The sequence below is a fragment of the Myotis lucifugus genome, unplaced genomic scaffold (assembly GCF_000147115.1).
Source record: "Myotis lucifugus unplaced genomic scaffold, Myoluc2.0 scaffold_1, whole genome shotgun sequence".
In the NCBI taxonomy this organism is placed as follows: Eukaryota; Metazoa; Chordata; class Mammalia; order Chiroptera; family Vespertilionidae; genus Myotis; species Myotis lucifugus.
The window spans coordinates 3,124,375-3,146,975 of NW_005871049.1; the positions used below are offsets into that span (position 1 = coordinate 3,124,375).

At 43.2% G+C, this 22,601-nt stretch overlaps 2 protein-coding genes across 2 annotated transcripts; one reads left to right on the top strand and one right to left on the bottom strand.

Moving 5' to 3' along the window:
• Window positions 1–1,565: 1,565 nt before the first annotated feature.
• On the bottom strand, window positions 1,566–5,225 carry LOC102433508 (centrin-4). The gene is made up of 5 exons (XM_006081660.3): window positions 5,125–5,225; window positions 3,748–3,894; window positions 3,185–3,313; window positions 2,491–2,628; window positions 1,566–2,301 (listed from the first exon to the last, which is right to left on the bottom strand). The coding sequence occupies exons 1-5, from the start codon at window positions 5,125–5,127 to the stop codon at window positions 2,212–2,214; spliced, it is 507 nt and encodes a 168-aa protein (XP_006081722.1). The 5' UTR covers window positions 5,128–5,225; the 3' UTR covers window positions 1,566–2,211.
• Window positions 5,226–5,475: 250 nt separating this feature from the next.
• Window positions 5,476–11,458, top strand: BBS12 (Bardet-Biedl syndrome 12). The gene is made up of 2 exons (XM_006081661.3): window positions 5,476–5,556; window positions 9,039–11,458. The coding sequence occupies exon 2, from the start codon at window positions 9,055–9,057 to the stop codon at window positions 11,173–11,175; it is 2,121 nt and encodes a 706-aa protein (XP_006081723.1). The 5' UTR covers window positions 5,476–5,556; window positions 9,039–9,054; the 3' UTR covers window positions 11,176–11,458.
• The last annotated feature ends 11,143 nt before the right edge of the window (window positions 11,459–22,601 follow it).

The following is a 22,601-nucleotide window of genomic DNA, read 5'->3' on the forward strand; positions in this document are numbered from 1 at the left end:
AAAAAAATCCATGTGAAGGAGGGAGAGCGGTGCCTAACACATAACAAGCACTCAGTAACTTTCACAGTGATCTGTGAATAAAGAGATAGAATGAAAGATTTGAATCCAACCTCTTTTATCCAAACCAAATACATCTATTCACTAGAAACAGGTTGGAATTGGAGGGCAGCCAAAGTATCTAGAACTTGGAAGTTTTATAGAGAGCAGGGATTCGAGTGAAGTGAAAAATATGGTCCAAGTCCCTTGCTCCCCCATCACGCCAACTCCCGAGTTACACGTGTTCAGGATGAGACTCCGAAAGACCTAGCAGAAAACAGCATCGGAGAGAACAGAGAGCTGGCAAAAGCTTAATTACATAGCTGCACATTGCTGCAAAGACTGAAGTGTGAGTTCAAGTCAGGAGGATGGGGTCGGGGGGTCAGGACATATACCCTGGGCTTTCAGTCAAGATACAGAAATATTACATCCTTGAAGTGAGGCGGCCCTTTCTCCACATCCCCTCCAACACTTACTTTCGTCTTGTGCATAATAGCCATTCAACAGCTGTGAGGTAGTATCTCATGGGGATTCCGACTTGCATTTCCCTTATGGTGATGTTGAGCATCCTTTCATCTACCTGTTGGCCATTTCCATGCTTTCTTGGGAGTAGTGTCTGTTCATGGCCTCTGCCATGTGGTGTGTGTGTTTTTCAGGTGAGGCAATTAAAATTGCATTTTCTACAAGCCTTTCTTTCTCCACAGACCATGAGTTGGGCTTAGGAAGAGTGTGTGTCCCACAAGTGGCATCCATCACCTAGGATCAGGATCAGGATCAGAAGCCTCAGCACTTCTGCCCAGCAGCTTGGTGTCAGAGTTGCCAAGGAAAACACACGCAGCCAAGGACAGGAGGGAGCAGAGATTTACTCCTACGGGGAAGGGACAGTGGGAGATCAGTTTCAGCAGTGAGGGTGGGTTTCCTGGGCCACGGTCCCTCCCAGAGCCCACACAGGGCAAATGGCCTACACGCACCGTATCCCTCTGGTTGTGTAGACCTCTTTCTGAAGGGGACATACAGCAGGGGGCCTGCCAGATGCCACATGGTTAAGCAAAACAAGGAAGTGCACATTGAGTCTGAACCAGGGAGAGAGGTTCTCAGACAAGGCCACAAGTCCAGCACAGCTGTGAGGACTCTCTCTCCACAAGGAGGTGTTCCAGGCCCAAGGCCCATTGTCATGCCGCCCAGTGGGGGTCAGAAGACTTTGTGCTAGGGACTGCCTTTCCCAACAGATTGGCTCTTTCATAGAAAACAAAGACAGTTAGATTGCAAGGCACAGAATTAAATGAATTAGAAAATATACTTATCCTGAGAGTTTTTATCCGTGGGGAAGCAGCATCATGGAAATAAAGATAATTTCTCTTTTTATTGATTTCAAAGAGAGGAAGGGAGAGACACACACACACATTGATTTGTTGTTCTACTTGTGAATTCATTGGTTGATTCTTGTATGTGCCGTGACCTGGGACCAAGCCTACAACCTTGGCATATGAGGGTGCTGCTGCTAACCCAGCCACGGCAAAGACACGGAATTTAGAATCCATGTTTTATTTAGTATCTGTGGGTAATTGAGCAATTTTTAAATTTAAGTTCTCTAAACTTTCATTTTCTCTTGTACAGTTGGAGCTAATACTATCAGCTTACAAGTTGTAATATACTAACTAGATAACAGCTAAAATCCCTGTCTGAGTGATACCAGTACTGCTTTAAATTTCTTTATAGGAAGAAAAGTAGCAAATGACAGTTACCAGACAGTTTTATTTAATACTATATATATCTGAATAACTGCTGAAAAAGAAAATTTTCAAGTTTTTAAAGAATTGCAGACACATACACAAATAACAGGGAAAGTATGACTTTGTTGCCAAATGCCTTTGCATGTGAGGCTAAGTTAATTAAACTTAAAAAAAATTATAAGTCTTTGGACCCTAGGCTCTAAAAATAGCAGTTGGAATTGATACTATTCTTGGATTCATGGTTCAAGGAAGTCATTACATTTTGTTTTTGATGTCGTAGATTTAACAACATATTTGAAGAAACATGTAACTGCTCACATGGTTTAGATATCAAGAGACCAATTTGTGCATATAAACTGCAAATTGAAAGTGAATATTCAGATATTATGGGACTGTATAACAAATACAAATTTGTTAACTTTTAGAAGGAACAAAAACAGTATTAATAAAGACTGGTCTTTTGCATCATTCTCAAAAATTCGTCCTCATTTATTTCTCCATCCCCATCATGATCAGCTTCATCAAGCATTTCCTGTAAAACAAAACATAAATATGTGAACTCTATTAAAAATGAATGACACAAATGAATATTCAAATGTATACTCAAAATTTTACTTTAAATGTATTTATGAGTACAATTAAGACATTTAAATTCTAATATGTAAATAATTGTATATAATTATACATGTAAATTATAGTTATAAAAATAAATAAAATTTACCTGAAGTTCATCATCTGTTAAAGTTTCCCCGAGTTCCTTAGCAACCCTCTTGATATTGTTTAATGTTATGCTTCCAGTAGCATCATCATCAAATAATTTGAAAGCCTTTAACAGTTCTTCCTTTTCATCCTTTTCACTCTTTAAAAACAGAAACAGCTAAATGTTATTAGTCTTTCACTTATTTTCCTATGAAGCTGGTCTTACAGGTCTCTGAGGTGCAGAGCAGCAACGTACCAGGTAGCTGAGCTCTGACTTTACTAATTGCTCTGCCTTTTAAAATTGTGCCAATGCACTCACATCTGCCCTCAAGGTATTTTCACTCAGAGTCTAAGGAAGTGGAAGAGGCACGGAGTGGTAAAGAGGATGTATTTCTTGGTGACCAGTAACTAAGATCCATTACAAAAATGTGAGCTCCAAGAAAACAAGAGGTGTTCCCCACAGAATAGTGCCTGCAGAAACCAGGCACTCAGTAAATGTTCATGGAATTCCAGGCTTCGCCTTGCTGGCCCCATTCTATCCACCCATATGTCCTATTATTTCCTAACAAAAATCTTCTTCTCCACACTGGATGGTCTTCATGATCACTAGCCTGAAAGCATATTTAATCTTGTTCTTATCTAAACCCCAACCATCCTTAAATTCTTCTATGAAACCTCTCATTGTATTTCTTTGAAAAACACAATCACTACTATACCATTTTTAGACTCATTATGGCAAAAAAGTCTTCAAAACTAATGGTGCCAGTTCCTTCTTTGTCGATTTCAGCTATCAATTTTTTAACTTCTTCTTTCTTTGGTTCAAATCCTAAGGCCCGCATAGCAATCTGAAATAGGAAGCAAATAAATTATATGCCACGATCTCATTCCTAGCTTTAAAATTACCTTAATTACTAGATTTTCTCTCGAGCATGCGCGCTCTCTCTCCTATGGACAAGGTATAAACCTAGAGAGTAAGGTCAGCATATATTTCCCACATCACCATTTATCCCCTCTATGCCCTCTCCCACCTCCCTCCCCCCAAAATCGCCACACTGTCGTCCATGTCCGTGGGTTCTGTATAAAACAGGAATGAAATGCTTAACAAGATATTGCTTTGCCAGTGTGAGGCGGATGTCTGCACTAAAGAGGGAGATAGATGTCTGCATGGAAGGGACTGTATATCGAGCTTTCAGATGGCTACTGCTAAAGACTTACAAGATTGGCATGAATATATTATATGGTTTTTTAAATGTTTTAGAATTAGAAATAATTTTAGAACCTTCAATTCTTTTACATCTATGGTTCCAGACCCATCAATATCAAATAAATCAAAGGCCTCTTTAATTTCTTGTTTTTGAGTTTCATTTAGTTCAATTTTTGCTGGTTTTTTCTTCCATTGGTCCGAAACTGTGCGGCAGTTGGATGCCTGTAAGAAATACACACGTGAGTGAAAGATAAGCTTTGTAACCGGAAAAGTTACCAGAACCAGAATTGATGAAATTGATGAACTAATATAATGACCGTAGTCAGGTATCCTCTTCCCTACTGTATAATGAACCTCAACAATTCTCCCCTTTTCCCTTTACTAACATTTTTGCTTTAGTTGTTAATATGTTGGTGGAAAGCCTGGTTCTTTTTTAAGTTGGGTCCAATTAGGTTTTTCCTTCAAATTAGTGCCTTTAGAGAAGGAGAAGGGGCAAAGGAAGGCATGCTAGAGGGGTAGTAGGTATGTCGGAATGCAGTCGGCCCTACTTGAGGTCTCTGAAAAGCACTGTTGAAGTGATCTTTACTTCTATTATGCCGAAATGTCTTATCAGAAAACGTATTATGTGGGATATGCTTGATTGGAACATAATTCTCTTTCCCACCTTCTAGCATACTTTCCTATATTGCACAGGTTGAGAAATGAATAAACTACATTTTCCGGGTGAAAAACTACTACAGGGATCTGGGTAAGAATGCATGTTGGGCCAATTATCAGTGTTCAGGGAAGGTGTGTGTGTGTGGAGGGGTCACCTTCCTGCTATTTGCCATTTTCTACTGGCAAGCGAGGTTGGCGTGGGCCCCTCCTGCAGCCTTATTTCGGCATCTCCTCCCCAGCTTCGGGGTAGGAAGCAGCGGGACTCCGTGTCCTGCGCCTCCAGTGGCCGGCTTCGCGCGCGCTAACGGCGTGGCGCGGCTGCTTCCAGGCCCCGGGCTGAGGGTCACTGGCCTGGCAGCCGTGGATCCCCAGCTTCCAGGCAGTGGCAGAACTCCTTGGTCCCCGATCAGTTCGTTTTTCAGAGTTCAGGACTTTCCTAGAGGCCCAGGCCCTCCCGCTGTTTTTAGCATCTTATTCTTTGTACTTAACTCCTTTCTGGCTAGACAGGGAACCTATCGTAGACTGCAGGTATTCACGCTTGATGGGGTTGATGAGGGAAAATGAATTGGAAAACCGCTCTTCCTCCCTAGAGCCGCGGACAATGCGCTTATTGAACAGCGAGAAGGGTTTCTATTTGACACTCGAGGCTCATGAAAAGAAGGAGAATGATACATTTCATGAGCTAAACAAAGTTCCTTCCTTGCTCCGGGGAGGAACCTCAGCCCTGTCTGCGGCCCCGGCCCCGGCCCCGGCCCCGGCCCCAGCCCCAGCCAGAGGTTGCAACTGCGCACTCACCATGTCCCCTCCGGCGCCCTCAGCCGGGAGCCCCGGCCGCCTCCGCCCACCCCGCAGTCCAACAGTAGCCTCCTCTGCTCCCAAGCCGTTGCTAAGGCCCCGGTCGCTAACCTCAGGCAGCCCCGCCCACTCAGGCTAATGATTGATAGCCACATCACCCAATGGCCAGAAGAGAAGGCCCCGAGGCCAGCCCCCTATCTGCTATCTACCAATAGCGTTACTCTCTGCCTTTCTCGTCTACCGTTAAGCGGCCTTTCCAACTGGTTTCCTAGCGACCAGGCCCAGCCGCTGCCCCTTTCGCACATGCGCAAACTGCGTGCGGGGCGGGGGTGGTCGTCGCCGGCGCGCTGGGCGTCCCTGTGCCCCCCAGAGCCTGTCTGACTGCAGAAATCGGGCCTGGAGCAGCCCCGTGGGACTGGAGAGCAGAGCGAGGTTAGTAGCGAGGTGCTTCCAGCGGCTGCCGAGTCTTTGGTGGCGTCGTGGGGAGCCCGTGTTTGTTTTTCCTGCCCTTTGCACAGGGAAGGGGTGAGAAAGGAGGGCCCGCGAGGCCCGGGTGCATTGGTCCAGCTCTGGTTCACCGCCGGCGGGGTGTGGAGAGGCGGAGAGGATGCACCGCTGGACCTTCCTCGGCCGCCGCGGGGCTGGGGCTGGGTCGTGGGCCACTTTCCTCCTCTCTTGTTCGCAGGGATTCCGGCGTGGTGGGCCCCAAGGTTAGGGGCGTGGGGCGGCGGCGCGGCCTGAGGGAGCGGGGTTGGGGGCAGCGTGGGTCTCGGAAGCCCTGGAGCCTCCCTGCGGAGGACTGAGGTTGTACCTGGGTTGCGGTGTGTATTTGCAGGGAGGGCTTCGTTCCCACCCAGGATCGCTCTCTGACATCTATACCCACACTCACCCCCAGTCATTCTAAATCTTGGCTGAACCCCAAGATTTGCCGCCTAGATCCACACTCTAATCAGACACAGGTGACCCGATGATCAGTAAAGGCTTTGGGTTTGATTCCCATCAGGGCACATACCTAGGTTATGGGTCCACCCCAGGTCCGGGCGCATGAGGCAACCTATCCATGTTTTGTTTGTTTTTTCTCTCTCTCTCTCTCTCTCTCTCTCTCTCTCTCTCTCTCTCTCTCTCTCTCTCTCTCTCTCTCCTCTGCATGTCATATAGGATGTAGGATACCATCTATCTGGTGAGCTTCCAAGGAACCAGGTGTAGAGTATAAAGATGAATAAAAGCTAGGAACCCACAGATTGGTGGCGGAGATTGCACAGAGAAAAATGCAATGTGTGTAAGCCAGGATGCTAAGTGCTTTAGTAGATATGTGTAGAAAGTGCTGTAGGAGCACAGGAGGGAGGCACGAATCCTGCCTGGGGTGTTGGAGAGGCTGTTTTAAAAAATGTGGCATTTGCCTTGGGTCATGAAAGATATACAGCATTTGCCAAGGTAAAGAAAGGGTAGGATATTCAAATCAGAGTATAGCAAGTGCAAAAATGAAAATAAAGGTATATTCTAATGTGGCAACATCTTGGGGATCATAAGGGAAGTTTGAAGATGAGCCTTATAAATTAGAGTGAGGTCAGATGGTCGGACACCTTTGTAGAGCTAGGGGATCAAGACGTTATTTTCTAAGATAAGCAGATGTTTTTAGGCAGAGGAGTGACCGGATTACACGTGTGCTTTTCAATGGAAATTCTAAGAACCATGTGGAGAACCAAGTTTGGAAGCAATCAAAGGGCCTCAACAAGGCACCACATACAAACCATGTCCACTCCAAAGGTGCTAAACCTTACACTTGTGGTGCAGGAATGCTGACAGCAGCATGTTTAATCTTGTTTCAGATTTGTACGTACCTGTAAGATCGTAAATATGGTGAAAATCATTCACTCATCAATAGTCAGACAATATCCTGGGTGTGTGGAATACTTCAGTGACTAAAATTGCCCTCCTGGGCATTAGAGGGAGATAGTCCAACAGAGGGAGATAGTCAATAAGTAATAAGTAAATAAGGTGAGGCCATAGATTCCTTGGGAAAGAACATTCTGGAACAAGGAGCACAGAAACACTTGCAAGTGTTTAGGAACAGAAGGGAGGTGGGAACAGAGTGGTCAGGGTGGTAGAGGAATAAGAGACAAGACAGAAGGGAGTAGTGCACATTATTAGGACACAAGAGGCCTGATGCATGAAATTTGTGCAAGGGACTCGACCCCCCACCGCCTCTGCCTCAGACCCTGCTGCCGCCATGGCCACCTCAGCCCTCGCAGCCCCGGCTTCGTCCGGAAGGTCTCCCAGAAGGTCTCCTGGTCTAATTAGCATATTACCCTTTTATTAGTGTAGATTATAACTACTTTGACTTTCACGCCAGGGTAGTGGGAAGGCTTTGCAAGATTTTGAGCAGAGGAGTGAAAAGATCTGAGTTAGTTTTTAAAAGCGACTCTTCTGTGTCAGACAGGGGAGTAAAGACTTTATCTTCCAAATGAGAGCTTTTGAACTAGTGGAGTGATATCACCAGACTGTTGTACTGAGAATAGACTGGAACTAGGCAAACTGTTGGTTTTGACATGATGAAAAAAAAGCTAATTATACCTGTCAGAAAATAGTACTTTTTTTAAAAAATGAAACTTTTGAAAAGCATGTCTTAGTATTCTAAGCCAAGTACCTCAGACAAGACTAGAGACGATTTTAGGACAAGAGAGCTTCTTTTGGTGTGAGAATCCCAGGGAAGTCCTTGAGCCAGCTGCTCTTGCACACGTAGGAAGTTAAAGAAACAGTAAGCTGGCATGTGAAGTTGTTAGGGATCGCGAGGATGAAATGGAAAGCTGTTTGTGGAAAGCATGTGCTGGTGCCTAGCAGAACATAATCAAATTGTGTCCGTTCAATGTCAAGAAAAGTTGCCAGGGGTACTTTGCATCTTTGGAATTATCTATCTCACTGTCCCCTTCACCATCTTTACCTTTTTCACCCTCTTAGAAGATGAGGAATTATTGTTTGAGTTTTTATTTTATGTTAATTATAGAAAGTTGTAATCACTTCAAAATAATTTAGGAGCTCTTCTAAACTTAGAAATGCGAAGACTTTTTTTTAATTACTGAAACTTGGAATAGATTCTTCAAATGTTGAGACAGATTGCGTGAACATGTATTTTGATATCAATTTTTGCTTGCAGATTAGTTGAAGTAATTTCATGCCTCCTATGGAAAACCTTTTTTCACATAAATTAGATACAGACTAAGTTTGAAATTGCCCATGACTTTTTCCTTTTGCTCTAAATTCTTTATGACTTTTGCACTCACATAGCAATATCTTGTGACTTAAACATAGTATAGGAAGGAAACCATAAGCAGAGACTCTCTGAAAAAAATGAGCACATCCATATTAGGAGTATGACAGGCTTGGGAGAAGGGAGGAAGGCTTGGAAGTGGGAGCTCCTACAGAGACAGGCTGGATTACTGTCATCCTGGATAGAGGGGCAGCCAGAGGGCAGTATTGTATAGTAGTTAATGGCATGGGACTTTGACATTAGACAAGCCTGGATTTTAGTCCATACCTGCTACTTACTATTTGTGAGATTTTGTATATGTTACTTAACTATTTTTCATTTTTCTCATATATTTGCATTTACTACCACCTCCTTCAACTTGCTGACTCACATTATTCTTCAAGACTCATTTCAGGCATTGCCTTCTTCTGGAAACAGCGCCTGCTGCCTGCCTGACCCACTTCCCTGTGGGATGGAGTGTTCCTCCCCCTGCACCCGTACCTTTTATCGCTAATATCATCATACTACTATATCATTGCACGGACCGCATTTGATGGAAACTGTACCTACCAGAAACTCCTCAAAGGCAGGGACTATATATCTTAGTGTTCTTTTATAGCATTTATAACCATGAATTACACTCAATAAGTTTTTGTTTCATTTGCAGACGATGACTTATAGAGATGGCTCGCAGGGTCATAAACAAAAAAAGGCACCTGGGACTTCAGCAACTTTCAGCCTTTGCAGACACAGGAAGAACTTTCCTAGGCCCAGTGAAATCATCCAAGTTTATTATAGATGAAGAGAGTCATGAGAGTGTGGTAGTCGGTTCAACAGTGAGGCTTCTTGAAAGTTTGGATTTGTCCAGTGCAGTGGGGCAGCTTCTCAGTGAGGCAGTTCAGGCGCAACATAACACGTACAGGACTGGGGCCAGCACTCTTCTGCTTCTCGTCGGTGCTTGGAGCAGTGCTGTTGAGGAATGTCTTCATCTGGGCGTCCCCGTGTCTTTAATCGTGTCGGGAATGTCAGAAGGCTTGGACTCTTGCATTGAAGAGGTCACTTCCCTGCAAGTACCTGTCCACGATGTCTTTGACCATATAGACAGCACAAAGATATTTTCTGAACTTGAATCGTTGAATGTCAGTTTGTGTCCCTTTCTACAAATTGCTTCAGATACTGGTTTGATACTGAAAGAGCGTGATCTCAAAGATGTTGCCTCTCAGTCACTGACCACTTGCAGTCTTTCTGAGAGACCTGTTAAATCAGCTAAACTTTTTAGACCTCAGGCTACGGTTGGTGCAGATAAAAACACGTCACAAACCCCTAAAACTCTGAGAAACAGTCTGCCTGCAGACAGCCGCTGCAGACAGTCAGTGCTGACCCACAGTAGGCATTGTAATCGGGAGGCTAGTGATCAGTGGACAAGCAGACATGGTGCAGCTGCTCCCCAGGCTGACAGATGTGGTGATCTGGGAGAGCTGGCAGTGGGTCTGAGCCACGGAGATCACAGCAGCATGAGATTGGTGGAAGGAGCTGTACGGCTGCAGCACCAGAACACGAGCGTGTGCCAGGGCAGCTGGACGATGCCATTTACGTTCGACATTTCAAGAGTCTTCACTTGCTGTTTACCAGGTTTACCTGAAGCTTTTTCTTGTGTGTGTCCAGGATATGTCACTGTTGTATCAATGTTTAGTGCGACTGTGCTCGAGGACTTACAGAATCAGCCCCTCGGGGTCGTTCTCATCGAGGGTGACCTCACAGAGAATTACCGCCACCTGGGATTTAACAAGTCTGCAAATGTTCAAACAGTGTTAGAAAGCATGAAGAAGCTTCAGCAAGACAGCTCAGAACAACTGTGGACAAATCATGTATTACAGGTATTAGTCAAGTTCAATGTGAACCTTGTCCTGGTACAAGGGACCGTATCCGAACACTTAATTGAAAAATGCGTGCACACTAAGCGGTTGGTGATTGGGTCGGTGAATGGCAGTGTGATGCAGGCTTTTGCAGAGGCCTCAGGAGCCGTGCAGGTGTCCTACATCACACAAGTGAGTGACAACTCTGTGGGCAGGGGCGTCTCTGTGACCTTCTGGAGAAGCAGTCCCTTGGATGTTGGAGATGGGATCAGCAGAATGGCAATTTTGTTGAAAACAGAAGGGATTAATTTGGTTACAGTAGTGCTCACTGACCCAGTCACTGCACAGATGCAAACCAAAGAAGATAGGTTCTGGACTTGTGCCTATCGTCTGCATTATGCTCTTAAAGAGCAAAAGGTCTTCCTTGGAGGTGGTGCAGTTGAGTTTTTGTGTCTTAGCCATCTTCAGATTCTCATGGAGCAGCCTCTGAATAAAGGAGACCAAACCTGTTCAGGGGGTCTTCATAATACTTCCTCTTGGCTGGCCTCATCTCTGGCACTGTACAGACCTACTGTGCTTAAGTGCTTGGCAGAGGGATGGCACAAATACCTTTCAACTGTCATTTGTAACACTGCCAATTACTCCTCAGAATTTGAAGCCAGGACTTTCATTCAGCATCATCTGCAAAATGCCACAGACTCAGGCTCACCTTCATCTTACATCTTGAATGAGTATAGTAAACTAAATAGTGGAGTTTTTAATTCAGGCATTTCAAATGAACCGGAACAGATTCCAAGAGTTTATGACATTGTTACACCAAAGATTGAGGCGTGGCGCCGAGCTCTGGATTTGGTACTGTTAGTACTTCAGACAGACAGTGAAATTATTACTGGATCTGGGCACACACAGATAAAATCACAGGAGTCAGAGGGCTTTTTATTTTTGTAGTGTTATTGGCTAAGTCTTTGGGAAATAATCTTTTTAAAAAAATCTTTATTGCTGAAATTATTATAGATGTCCCTCTTTCTACCCTCCCCCCGCCCACCCCATAGCTCGCCTCCACCCGGTTACTGCCCCGCCCTAGACCCTCGCTACCCTATTGTCTGTGTCCATAGGTAATGCATACATGCATATAAGATCTTTGTCTACTCTCTTCCAGCCCCCACACCCCCTATCCTCTGATAATCATCAGTCTATTCCATTTCCATGCCCCTGATTCTATTTCATTCACCAGTTTATTCTGTTCATCCAATTTTTATTCGTTTGATTTTTATATTCAATTGTTGATAGATATGTATTTGTTGCCACTTTGTTGTTCATTTTTTTATCTTTATTATTTTCTTCTCTTCTTAAAGAATAACCTCAGCATCTACACTAATAAAAGACAAAGATGCTAATTGACCGTACCTTTGCTGCACCCCAAGCCACGCCCACCAGCCAATCAGAGCAACTATATGCAAATTAACCCAACCAAGATGGCGGCCGGCAGCCATGGAGCTGGAGCAAGCAGGAGGTTTGGTTGCCCCAGTGATGGAGGAAGCCAAGCTTCCCGCCTGCCCTGAGCCGGCTGTGGCCTCCGCTCATGGCAACAAAGTTTCAATTATAGAAGATAAATAAATCCCAGATACCTGCTTCCAGCCAGCCTCCACTGGGAGCTTGGGTGGCTGGGGGCTGTGGCCAGCCTGCAAATAGCCATCAGCCCTCACCCAGGCTGGCCACACCCTCATGGGGTGAGGGTCCCTGCTGGGGGGCTTCGCCAGCCTGCAAACAGCCATCAGCCCCTCACCCAGGCTGGCCAGGCACCCCAGCGGGGACCCCCACCCTGAAGGGGCTGGGCCAGCCTGCGAACAGCCATCAGCCACTCACCCAGGCTGGACAGGCACCCCAGCAGGGACCCCCCACCCTGAAGGGGCTGTGGCCAGCCTGCAAACAGCCATCAGCCCCTCACCCAGGCTGGTCAGGCACCCCAGCAGGGACCCTCACCCTGAAGGGGCTGTGGCCAGCCTGCACAGCCATCAGCCCCTCACCCAGGCTGGCCAGGCACTCCTATATAATAAAAGGGTAATATGCAAACTGACCCTAACAGCAGAAAGACTGGGAATGACTAGTCACTATGACACACACTGACCACCAGGGGGCAGATGCTCAATGCAGGAGCTGCCCCCTGGTGGTCAGTGCGCTCCCACAGGGGAGCTCTGCTCAGCCACAAGCCAGGCTGACGGCTGCCAGTACAGCGGTGGTGGTGGGAGCCTCCCGTCTCCTCAGCAGTGCTAAGGATGTCCGACTGCAGCTTAGACCTGCTCCCCGCTGGCAAGTGGACATCCGCCGAGGGCTGCCAGGCTGCCAGAGGGATGTCTGAGTGCCAGCTTAGGTCCAATCCCCCAGGGAGCGGGCCTAAGCCAGCAGGTGGTCATCCCCCGAGGGGTCCCAGATTGTGAGAGGGCACAGGCCAGGCTAAGGGACCCCACCCCCACCCCCCAGTGCACAAATTTTTGTGCACCGGGCCTATAGTTTCATATAATACTGGTTTGGTGGTGATGAATTCCTTTAGCTTTTTCTTGTCTGTGAAGCGTTTTATCTGTCCTTCAATTCTAAATGTAGCTTTGCTGGGTAGAGTAATCTTGGTTGTAGGTCCTTGCTGTTCATTACTTTGAATATTTCTTGCCATTCCCTTCTGACCTGCAGAGTTTCTATTGAGAAATCAGCTGACAGTTGTATGGGTACTCCCTTGTAGGTAACTTGCTGCTTTTAAGATTCTCTCTTTGTCTTTTGCCCTTGGCATTTTAATTATGATGTGTCTTGGTGTGTTCCTCTTGTTTGGGGTTCTCTGTGCTTCCTGGACTTGTAAGTCTATTTCTTTCACCAGGTAGGGGAAGTTTTCTGTCATTATTTCTTCAAATAGGTTTTCAATATCTTGCTCTCTCTCTTTTTCTGGCACTCCCATAATTTGGGTGTTGGCACACTTGAAGTTGTCCTAGGCAGTGATGGCGAACCTATGACACGCGTGTCAGAGGTGACACGCGAACTCATTTTTTTGGTTGATTTTTCTTTGTTAAATGGCATTTAAATACATAAAATATATAGCAATAATATATAAAATAAATATCCCAAACATCCCCGCCTCCAAGACTCTTCTCACATCCACCCTCAACTACAAACTCCCATTTCCCAAAAAGAACAGCTCTTCCTAAGGGGCATATTAGTGAAAAAAATTTCCACCATCTAATTTCATCTCTAAGGTTGGCATTTAATTTCCACTTGGAAAGGGGAAACAGTTTATACAAAGAGACATGGGAAAATGTGCTTTGGTCCTATGATGAGGTTCATAATCAAACAACTTTAAAAGCAGCATTCCCTGCTAGTCAGAGTAGAGAGTGTCTGAAGGGCAAGGCTCAGTGCTGGGGAGCCTGTGGGGAAGCATGCATTCCAGACATTGCTGGAGGAAATGCAAGTCCATTCAGCTGTAAACTGTTCTGTACAAAATCGTCCTAGTATTATAAAAAGGGAGGCAAACCAAATATTCCACAATGGGGAGTATTACACAAATATGATAGATTACTAGGATGGAATGAGTTCTGTGCTGTTAAAAAATGTCAAGTATGCGTTTTACTTCAACACATGACCAAGTTTATAGTGACAAGTGAAAAAACAGAACTTGAAATAATATTAACTCTATGGCTATGTGAAAACAACAAAGATTGGAACCCAGAGGAATGTAAATAAATTCAACTCTTATTAATACATAAAGTTAAGTTCCAACTTTTAGAAATGACCATTCTTATTAGTTTTAATTATTCTATCTTGTATTTTTATATCTCTCTATTAGTACGACCAATTATTCAAGTCCATTTGAGCTTATTCTAACAGTTGGAACCACATCCAAAAGGTGGTTTTTTTCTTCTAGAATTGCTTTAAGTCAGATTTTTCTAATGCACTAATTGACTCTAGGAATAAATTAGGTTATCTTTAAAAGTTTTTTAGTGTGTGGCATTCTAAAAAATTCCAGATCGGCACTGCTCAAAACTGTCAAGGTTATGAAGAAATCCAGTCTAGCCTGAGAAGCAGTCACAGCCAAGAGGAGCATAGGGAGACGTGATGACTGAGAGTGGCGGGATCCCGGAACAGAAAGCAGTCATTAGGCAAAAACTGAAGAAATCGGAGCCAAGTATGGACTCTAGTGAGTAACTATGTATCAGTATTGGCTTATTAATTATATTTACCATATTAATAGAAGACGCTAATAATAAGGGAAACTAGGTGTAGTATATGGGGATTCTCTGAGTCATTTTTACACCTTTTCTGTACATCTAAGCTATCCTAAAATTAAATTTTTATTTTAAAATTAGTATGTTCAGACAACTATAACATCATTTAATGTATTGAACTAACACACTAAATAATTGAACTTCGTTTACTGTTAGTGTCCAACTGATAAGGTGAAAAATTACCAGGTCATATCTGTAATCATGCAGTAGACCAGTGATGGAAGATAGCCTTCAATAAAGAGAGCGGTCCATTATTAAGAGCTGAGGATGTACAGAATACGATACCAACCACGATCCCGGCCCCAGGAGCAGCCCACAGGAATACATGCCAACGGCGCAAGGCCAACTCCAGAGTCTAACAAAATGTTCTTCTCCATGTGCAGAGCTGTTACCGTTATACTACAATAGTAGTGAAGTCTATTTCAGACTATTCTGAGGTTGCATTTTCTGATTTTTTTTCCTTTTCTATTTTGTCATTTTTCTTGACAGTTGCATTTTTAAATTTTTCCAGTGCATTTATCTGGTGATGTGAAGAAGACTCTTTGTACACTGTCTACTATGAGTGAAAGGCACATTGGGAATTGCACAGTATGTTGGCCACATTGAGACTGGTTTGATGTCTAAAAAAAAGTAGACCTGTTTCCTGTGCTAACCTCAGAGCAGGAGGTGGAAAAGGCTACTTCCCAAAAGGTTTCCACTCTGTACTAACATCAAATTTAAAGAAATGAGGCAGATGTAATATATTTTCCCCCTCATCACTCCAATTAAATATCCATTATAATAGTTTTTATTAATGTATTAAAAATGTTTTAAATTAGCCCTAGCTGGTTTGGCTCTGTGGATAGAGCATCAGCCTGCGGACTGAAGGGTCCCGAGTTTGTTTCTGGTCAAGGGCACATGCTTGGGTTGCAGGCTTGATCCCCAGTAGGGGGCGTGCAGGAGGCAGCCAATTAATGATTCCCTCTCATCATTAATGGTTCTATTTCTCTCTCCCTCTCCCTCCCTATCTGAAAGCAATAAAAATATATTAAGTAAAAAAATGTTTTAAATTAGCATTTGTGTTTTCTTGTTTAAAAGCAGTAGAAGCCTCTGTTGATGAAGTCATTTATTTTCTTGTAAATAATCATTGGTTTCCTGCAGTATTTCTAAAACTGCCCTATGAGAAGCACATGGGCCACTTGTCAAAATGTGGATTCCCAACCTTCCCTCTCAAGATTCTAGTTCAGGGTGTCTGAGGGCCCAGGAAAACCTGTCTTTTAATTAGCGCCTCTTTCTGGTCAGGTTCAGTCTTCCAGTTAGGTAAGCTGTTGGTAGTTCTTAACCCTGGCTACACAGTAGAATCATGGTGAGAATGTTCAACACTACTGATGCCCAGCCAGGATTGTCATTTATCCGTGGTGGGGCCTACGCACCAGTGTTTTCTAACTCCCTCTGATTGGTACTTGTGTGTAACCAACATCAAAACCAGTTGTCTTGTGTGTGTGTGTAACCAAAATTAATTAGAAAAATGTGTACTTTACTTCTTAGACTCTAATAAAGAAAATATTGGCTACTGAACATAGCACATGGGTCTTACAAGCAGAAACAAAAAAGACATGCTAATGGGACTGACTGCTAATAGGTACAGGTTGTTTGGGGGCTGGTGGGGGGAATGGAAATGTTCTGGAATGAGATAAAGCTGATGATTGCAGAAAATAGAGAATAGAGTAAAAACCACTGAAGTGTACGCATTAAAGTGGGGAGTTTTATGTTGTGTGAAGTATATGCCAATCTAAAGATGCTACTAAAACAGAGAAAACATACGGTTTAACCTTTTAAAAAAATTTTTAGAAACAGACATATACAAACCAGTATTAGAAGTAGGGTTAGTGGTTATGTTTGCGGGAGGGGGTGGGGGGTAGAAGAACAAGGAAGGCTCTGGGTGCTGGCCGGGTTCTTATTGCATGAACTGGGCGGTGGTCACAGGGATGAGTTTATCTTGTGAGCATTTTTGAGCTGAGCTGTATGTTTATGATTTGTGCTTTGGGAAAACTGAGTTATCAAGAGATGACCAGATATGCAGGCTCCTGCATTGAGAGCACCGTTAAGAATCTATCTTAACCTATAATGAAAGCACATCTGAGGAGACATCAAGATAATGTTTAACAGTAGAGGTCATTTGATATTGGAATTGTTTACCAAAGACGCTACAGAAACCCTGTCCCCGGAACTCTCTGAAAACGAGCCTCGCTGTAAAATCGTTCTGTTTTGAGATGCCATCTTATAGTAATTGGCCAGATAATATTTTGAGACTTAATCCACTTCTTTGAGACTGTGTTTAGTTTTTAATTCCTTTTCATTCTGGGAAGTAAAAGGTAGACAGAATGAAAGAAAAACAGAACTTCAAATTCCCATAGGAGGATACTTGCCAAAGAGAATTAGCTAATTCATATATTTTTAGTTATAGCAAACCTTCTTGTAATCTGTTTCGCCAGTCGTCAAACTGAATTTCCTAAGCTCAGTTTAATTTCCTTTCTTTTATATTGTTGCCAATAACTTTTCCTTAATTGCTGTTACTATGCGGACCATCCCAGACTCTCCTTCCTCTCTTCCTTGTTTATTGCCTTTCCAGGCTCCGTGAATTTAGTTGGTTCTCACTTTCTTCATAGGCTACAGGGTTTCATCACTTTATTGGTCTTTTTTTTTTTATTTCTGTAGCTCTATTCATACTTTTAAGACCTTTGGTTTCCAGAAATGACTACAATATTGTGAGGTTCTGGAAAATCTCTGCTTCCTTTTGTCATCGTGTTTGTGTGCTAAAACAATACGGGTCAACGTTGGCCCTCTGGTTCCAGGCTTACGTCTTTAGAACTGAGTCAGTTGAGCATTGCCCCTGATTTCATAAGCTATGTGCATGCAATCTATTCCCTTGAAATCTGTTTGTGCCTTTCCAGAACTCCTCCTCATTCCATTACCCACTTGTGGACTTGGCTTTGTCTTCTTACATCTAAGGTTTGTTTATTTTATAAAGAAAACCAACCTCATTTAAAATTTGCTTTGTTTTTAATAACTAGAAGGAATTTTTTTTTTGATTCTCTGTTTCAATCTCCTCATTTTATAGATGAGGAAACGAAGGCCCAGAGAAATCTATATGGCTAATTACTGATAAAGCCTTTTCTTCCACAGTTCTTTATTGTTTTATTGTACTTAATTTGCATCTTTTTTTTCTAAGCAATATTTTTAACTCCTAGGCACACTGAGCCATTCTGGCTTTTTTCCTCCTATTTAATTTCTTTAAAACTTTTTAGTAAATCATTTAGCTTATTTTTCGTACCAGATGTTCAAGATAACTAGTTCAGCACCATTTAGTACATTATTCTATTAGCACAACTTTAAGAACTTTCTCAGAGAAAAACATTTTTCTCTGTGTTATTTTTAATGCATTTTTTCCTCCTTTCTTTTTTTTTTTTAAATATATTTTATTGATTTTTTACAGAGAGGAAGGGAGAGGGATAGAGAGTTAGAAACATCGATGAAAGAGGAACATCGATCAGCTGCCTCCTGCACATCTCCTGGGGATGTGCCCGCAACCCAGGTACATGCCCTTGACCGGAATCGAACCTGTTTCTCAGAGCAAAACATTTTTCTCTGTGTTATTTTTAATGCATTTTTTCCTCCTTTCTTACTGAATTTTCCAAATCGAAACACTCCAAGAAAAGGTCCACGTCTTCACATTCTCACACTCCACTTTCTTTTGTAGGATAATACCAGCTGCTGGGTATTGAGCTCTGGGTTAATTGTTCCCATTTTACTGACGTCATCACTGAGGCACAGAGATTTCTCTATGGCAGAGTGGGATGAGACCTAGGCTTCCCTATTCCTGATCCAACTTTTTATGTATTTCTTTAATAAATTTTATGTTTATGGGTTGCTAAGCAGGGAATTCTAGATCGCAATGAAATGGATTTATAGCCTACAGTTCTGCCGCAGGAGGCAAGGCAGAAAGCCTCAGACCTCATCGAACGTGGGAGGCAACGAGAAACTGGCTCAGGCCGGTCTCCCTGAAGGCAGGGAAGTGATGAGAATGTCCTGGTCGGGCTCCTCGCAGGCCTCCATGCTCTCCTGTTCCAGGAAGACCAGAGGAGGATCCGCCAGACTCAGGACGGTCTGCAGTCCACACCGGGACTGCTGGGACACCCGCACCGTCACCAGGGCGCCAAGGCAGAGCACCTCGCCGGCGACCTCCCTGATCTGCAGTCACACGTCCCTCGTCCCTCCTCATCGGCAATGACACTTTCTCTATCCCCTTTCCTGTCTGTGAAGTAAAGCTGTGTGATCCGTCTTCATAGAAATTACTCACTGCCTGTTCTCCTTAACTCACTACCTTGTCCCAAATTATCTACTAGTTTCCACTATGCTACCGGGAACAAGAAGAAAAATTAGGAGTTGTACATTGCTGTGTAATAAACCACCCTCAAGCCTAGTGGCTTCAACCAACCACCATTTACTGTTTCCAGTCTGCGTGTTGGCTGGCGCTCCTCTGCTGGTTTTGCCTGGTCATTCGGCTGCAGGCCCGCTGGGCAGGAAAGGACATGGTGGCTTCAGGCACTGGCTGTCAGTAGGACCAGCCACTTGGTTCTCCCACAGCCTTGTCCCCAGGAAGCTGGACTGGCTGCCCGACACGTCTGTCTCAGGGCAGCCTTTCCTGAGAACCAAGGCAGGAGCTGAAGGTCTAGCAAGAAAGTCACAGAACTTCACTTCTACCACATTCTTTTGGTCAAAGCAAATAAGAACAGCCAAGGTTCAAGGGGTGGGGGTAGACTGCTCTTATTAGGCATTGCAGAAAGCGTGTGCCCATGTTTTTCAATCTACAACAATGCAAAAGACTAAGTACCTTCCACTGAATAGATAGGTTCATTGAAGCCCAAACAAGCTATGACTTCACTCTTCGTTCAGATTAGAATGCCAGTTGACTAAACATCTTCCGTTCTAGTCACTGTGACAAAAGCACTTTAACACTAATAGGTCTCAAAGATAGGAAATGAAGGAAACTACTAAAAGTTGTCATAGCCCAGAAAATATTTGCAAGAGGAAGTAGAGGTACCAAGTCTTATTTCTATCGGCAAAGTGACCTGACAAGTGTGGTTTCCAAACCTCAGAGTTATGTCAATTTCATTCCAAGCCTCTTTAGTTAATAATAGAAAGAAGGAAAATTTTAAAAAACCAGCCAAAGATTTTGTTCCTTGAAGGGAATTAGCGAATTAACTCTTAAGTAACACTGGTTGGCCAACATTCACTGACAGGAGTTTGTATTTCTACCTCCTCCCTTGCATAAATGGGGAAAGTGAAATGAGATCATTACTATGCTTTGTTGGATGCCTGGATTCCCTTTGTCTCTAAAAGATATGTAGTTGCCACTATTATTTTATTCAAGGCTTCAAGAATTTACATGGTTTAATGATAGACATTCTCTTTTTTAATATATTTTTATGGTCAAAGTAGGTGTTTGATAAACTTGCTTTAAAAACTTTCCAAACAAAATTATCATTGCCATAGTCTATGGTAGCCGTGGGCAAACTACGGCCCGCGGGCCCGTTTGAAATGAATAAAACCAAAAAAAAAAAAAAAAAAAAAGACCGTACCCTTTTCTGTAATGATGTTTACTTTGAATTTATATTAGTTCACACAAACACTCCATCCATGCTTTTGTTCCGGCCCTCCGGTCCAGTTTAAGAACCCATTGTGGCCCTCGAGTCAAAAAGTTTGCCCACCCCTGGTCTATGGGGTAAAAATTCGGGACCTCCACTTTCTGTTTGTTCGGATTTTGGAAATGAGGTAGCACAATTACAACAGTCAGCTATTGCTGTGTAACAACTAACCACAAAAATCCCAGTGGCATTTAACAAAAGCCTTTGTTTTGCTCATGGATCTGTGAAGTGGCTGGGCAGTTCTGCCTCATGCTGCAGGTCTACAGACAAGTCAGGACAGCTCTGTTTAATGCATGTTTATTCTGAGGACCAGATTAAAGGGGCAGCAGCTACCCACGGTGACTTCATCTCATGGTGAAGGCACAGGTGCAAGAGAGTATGCAAAAATATGCACGTTTCTTAAGGTCTGGAGTCAGAACCTACAGAATGTCACTTCTGCCCAAGGCAATGAAATAGCAAGGTTCATCTTCAATAGGAGAAACTGCTGAGTCACAGGTCAAGCTCCAAGTTATAAGGGATGAAGAACTGAAGCCAATAATGCAGTCTACCACAAGAGTGTTTAAAGAATCACTCCTTAATCCCACCACCGTGAACAGGCATATGTCTGGGTGAGGCTTCTCATACTTTCTCAACAGGACATAAATTCTTTGGCTGGCTGATCGTTGAAGTTTGTGATTCTATCCTCAAATAATAACATGGGATGTCTGCCTGTTCATTATCTAGCAGAGTATATCTTTGAATTCTCTGTTGCTTCAAGGTTATAAAATCTCAGTTTAGAAAACCATATTTGTAGAGGATTTCCTAATGGGTTATCTTCCTCAAAATGGTCTAACTTTCATACCTGGATCAAGTCAGGTTGCAGAAAAGTCTCTATCATGTTGGCCTCTTGTAAAATTGCTTTTATGTAACTAAGCGTGGCTCACAGAAACAAAGCTTTTTCTGGGCTCCTCCTGAGAAATTGGCTTATTTTTATCTTATAGTTATTGTGATGTAACCGAGCATCTTTCCATTCTTTTACTGGCAGCTAGGAAGCTCTAGTGGAGATTTGTGAGCCATGTCTGCTTTATGTATAGCATAGCCATTGTGTGTCAGGCTTCCAGTGAGTTAGTACATGTAAGTCCTTAGAAATTCTTGGAACATAGTGCTATCTATGTTTGCCATCATCATCATCATCATCAATAATAGTGGGGTAAGTTGAATATAAATAAAATAAGAGAACAGGATCCTAACATCTGATGTATTTCATTTTGGAATAAAAAGTGCTGAATTCATCTGTTGTTTTTTAAGACTTTTGTAATCAAATTACCTAATTGATAAGCAGGCCAAATATTGGATGGGGAAATTTTATTTTCCTTCAGCTTAACTAATATTTTACTCATTAAGTTTAAGCTTGTATTGTTTGGACCAAAATAAATTTCCATGTCTTGCCAAAAACACTGAGAATGAAATAGCAGAAAAGACTGGGGTAAATATTATTAAAGGATGGGCAAGGTTTTGAAACTGCCTTGTGGTTTGGTGGGGTGGGGGTTGGGGATGGTAAGAAGTCCAATAGGGAACTCTCTTCCTTACACTGGCTAGTTTGGGGCCTAAGCAGACATTTCACTTTCCTCCCTCGTTCAGTGTCTAGGAGAAGGAAGGAGAAGGTGGAGTGAGGGACCAAAGTCAATTAGGACTGATAATCTCACTAATGAAGGTGTGTTCCCACAGGGCCTCCTGTGGGGGACAGGCCAGTGCTCCCATGTTGTCCCCACAGAGCTGGTGCCTTGTCGGTGCCCACAGCCTAATGACACCGAGAAGAAAAACGGCTGTTTTGCCCACAGCCAACAGGCAAATCCAAGAACACAGACTGCCAGTCCCCAGCCTTCAAAGTCACATCCAGAAGGAAGGATTCAAATAATCCTCTGCTAAATAGAGCAAGAAGTAAGGGGAAATGTCCCCACCAATTTGCGGCTAATTCTGTTATTCAGAAGAACAGCTTTAGGGAAAGAAAAGAAGCTGAAGAAAAACTTTTAAAAAGAAAAGGACAGGACATCCCATGCGAAAGACTTGTGAAAAATTCATCCTGGAAGGAGACAATCAGGTTGAAAGTTCAGGTAGCAGATTGGGAAAGGGTTATCCTCTAAGACAAAGAGTATGTTCATAGTGAAAAGTCTACAAATATTTCATAGCTCAGTGAAGGGAGTATAGGGAAAAGGCAGTTAGAGTAAATGTAGATAATGAAAAGGAGATATTAAGTGTGAATGAATTATCTTAATTATAGATTAATTAAATTGCATGTAGATAGTTGTTTTTTTTTAAGACAAAAATAATACTGTTCAATTTTTATGGGCTACAATGGGCAATCTCTATTAAAATTACTATAGGAGGACTTTATCCTTTGTGTCATATGTGTATAAAATCCTATGTGTGTAAAGGGACATGT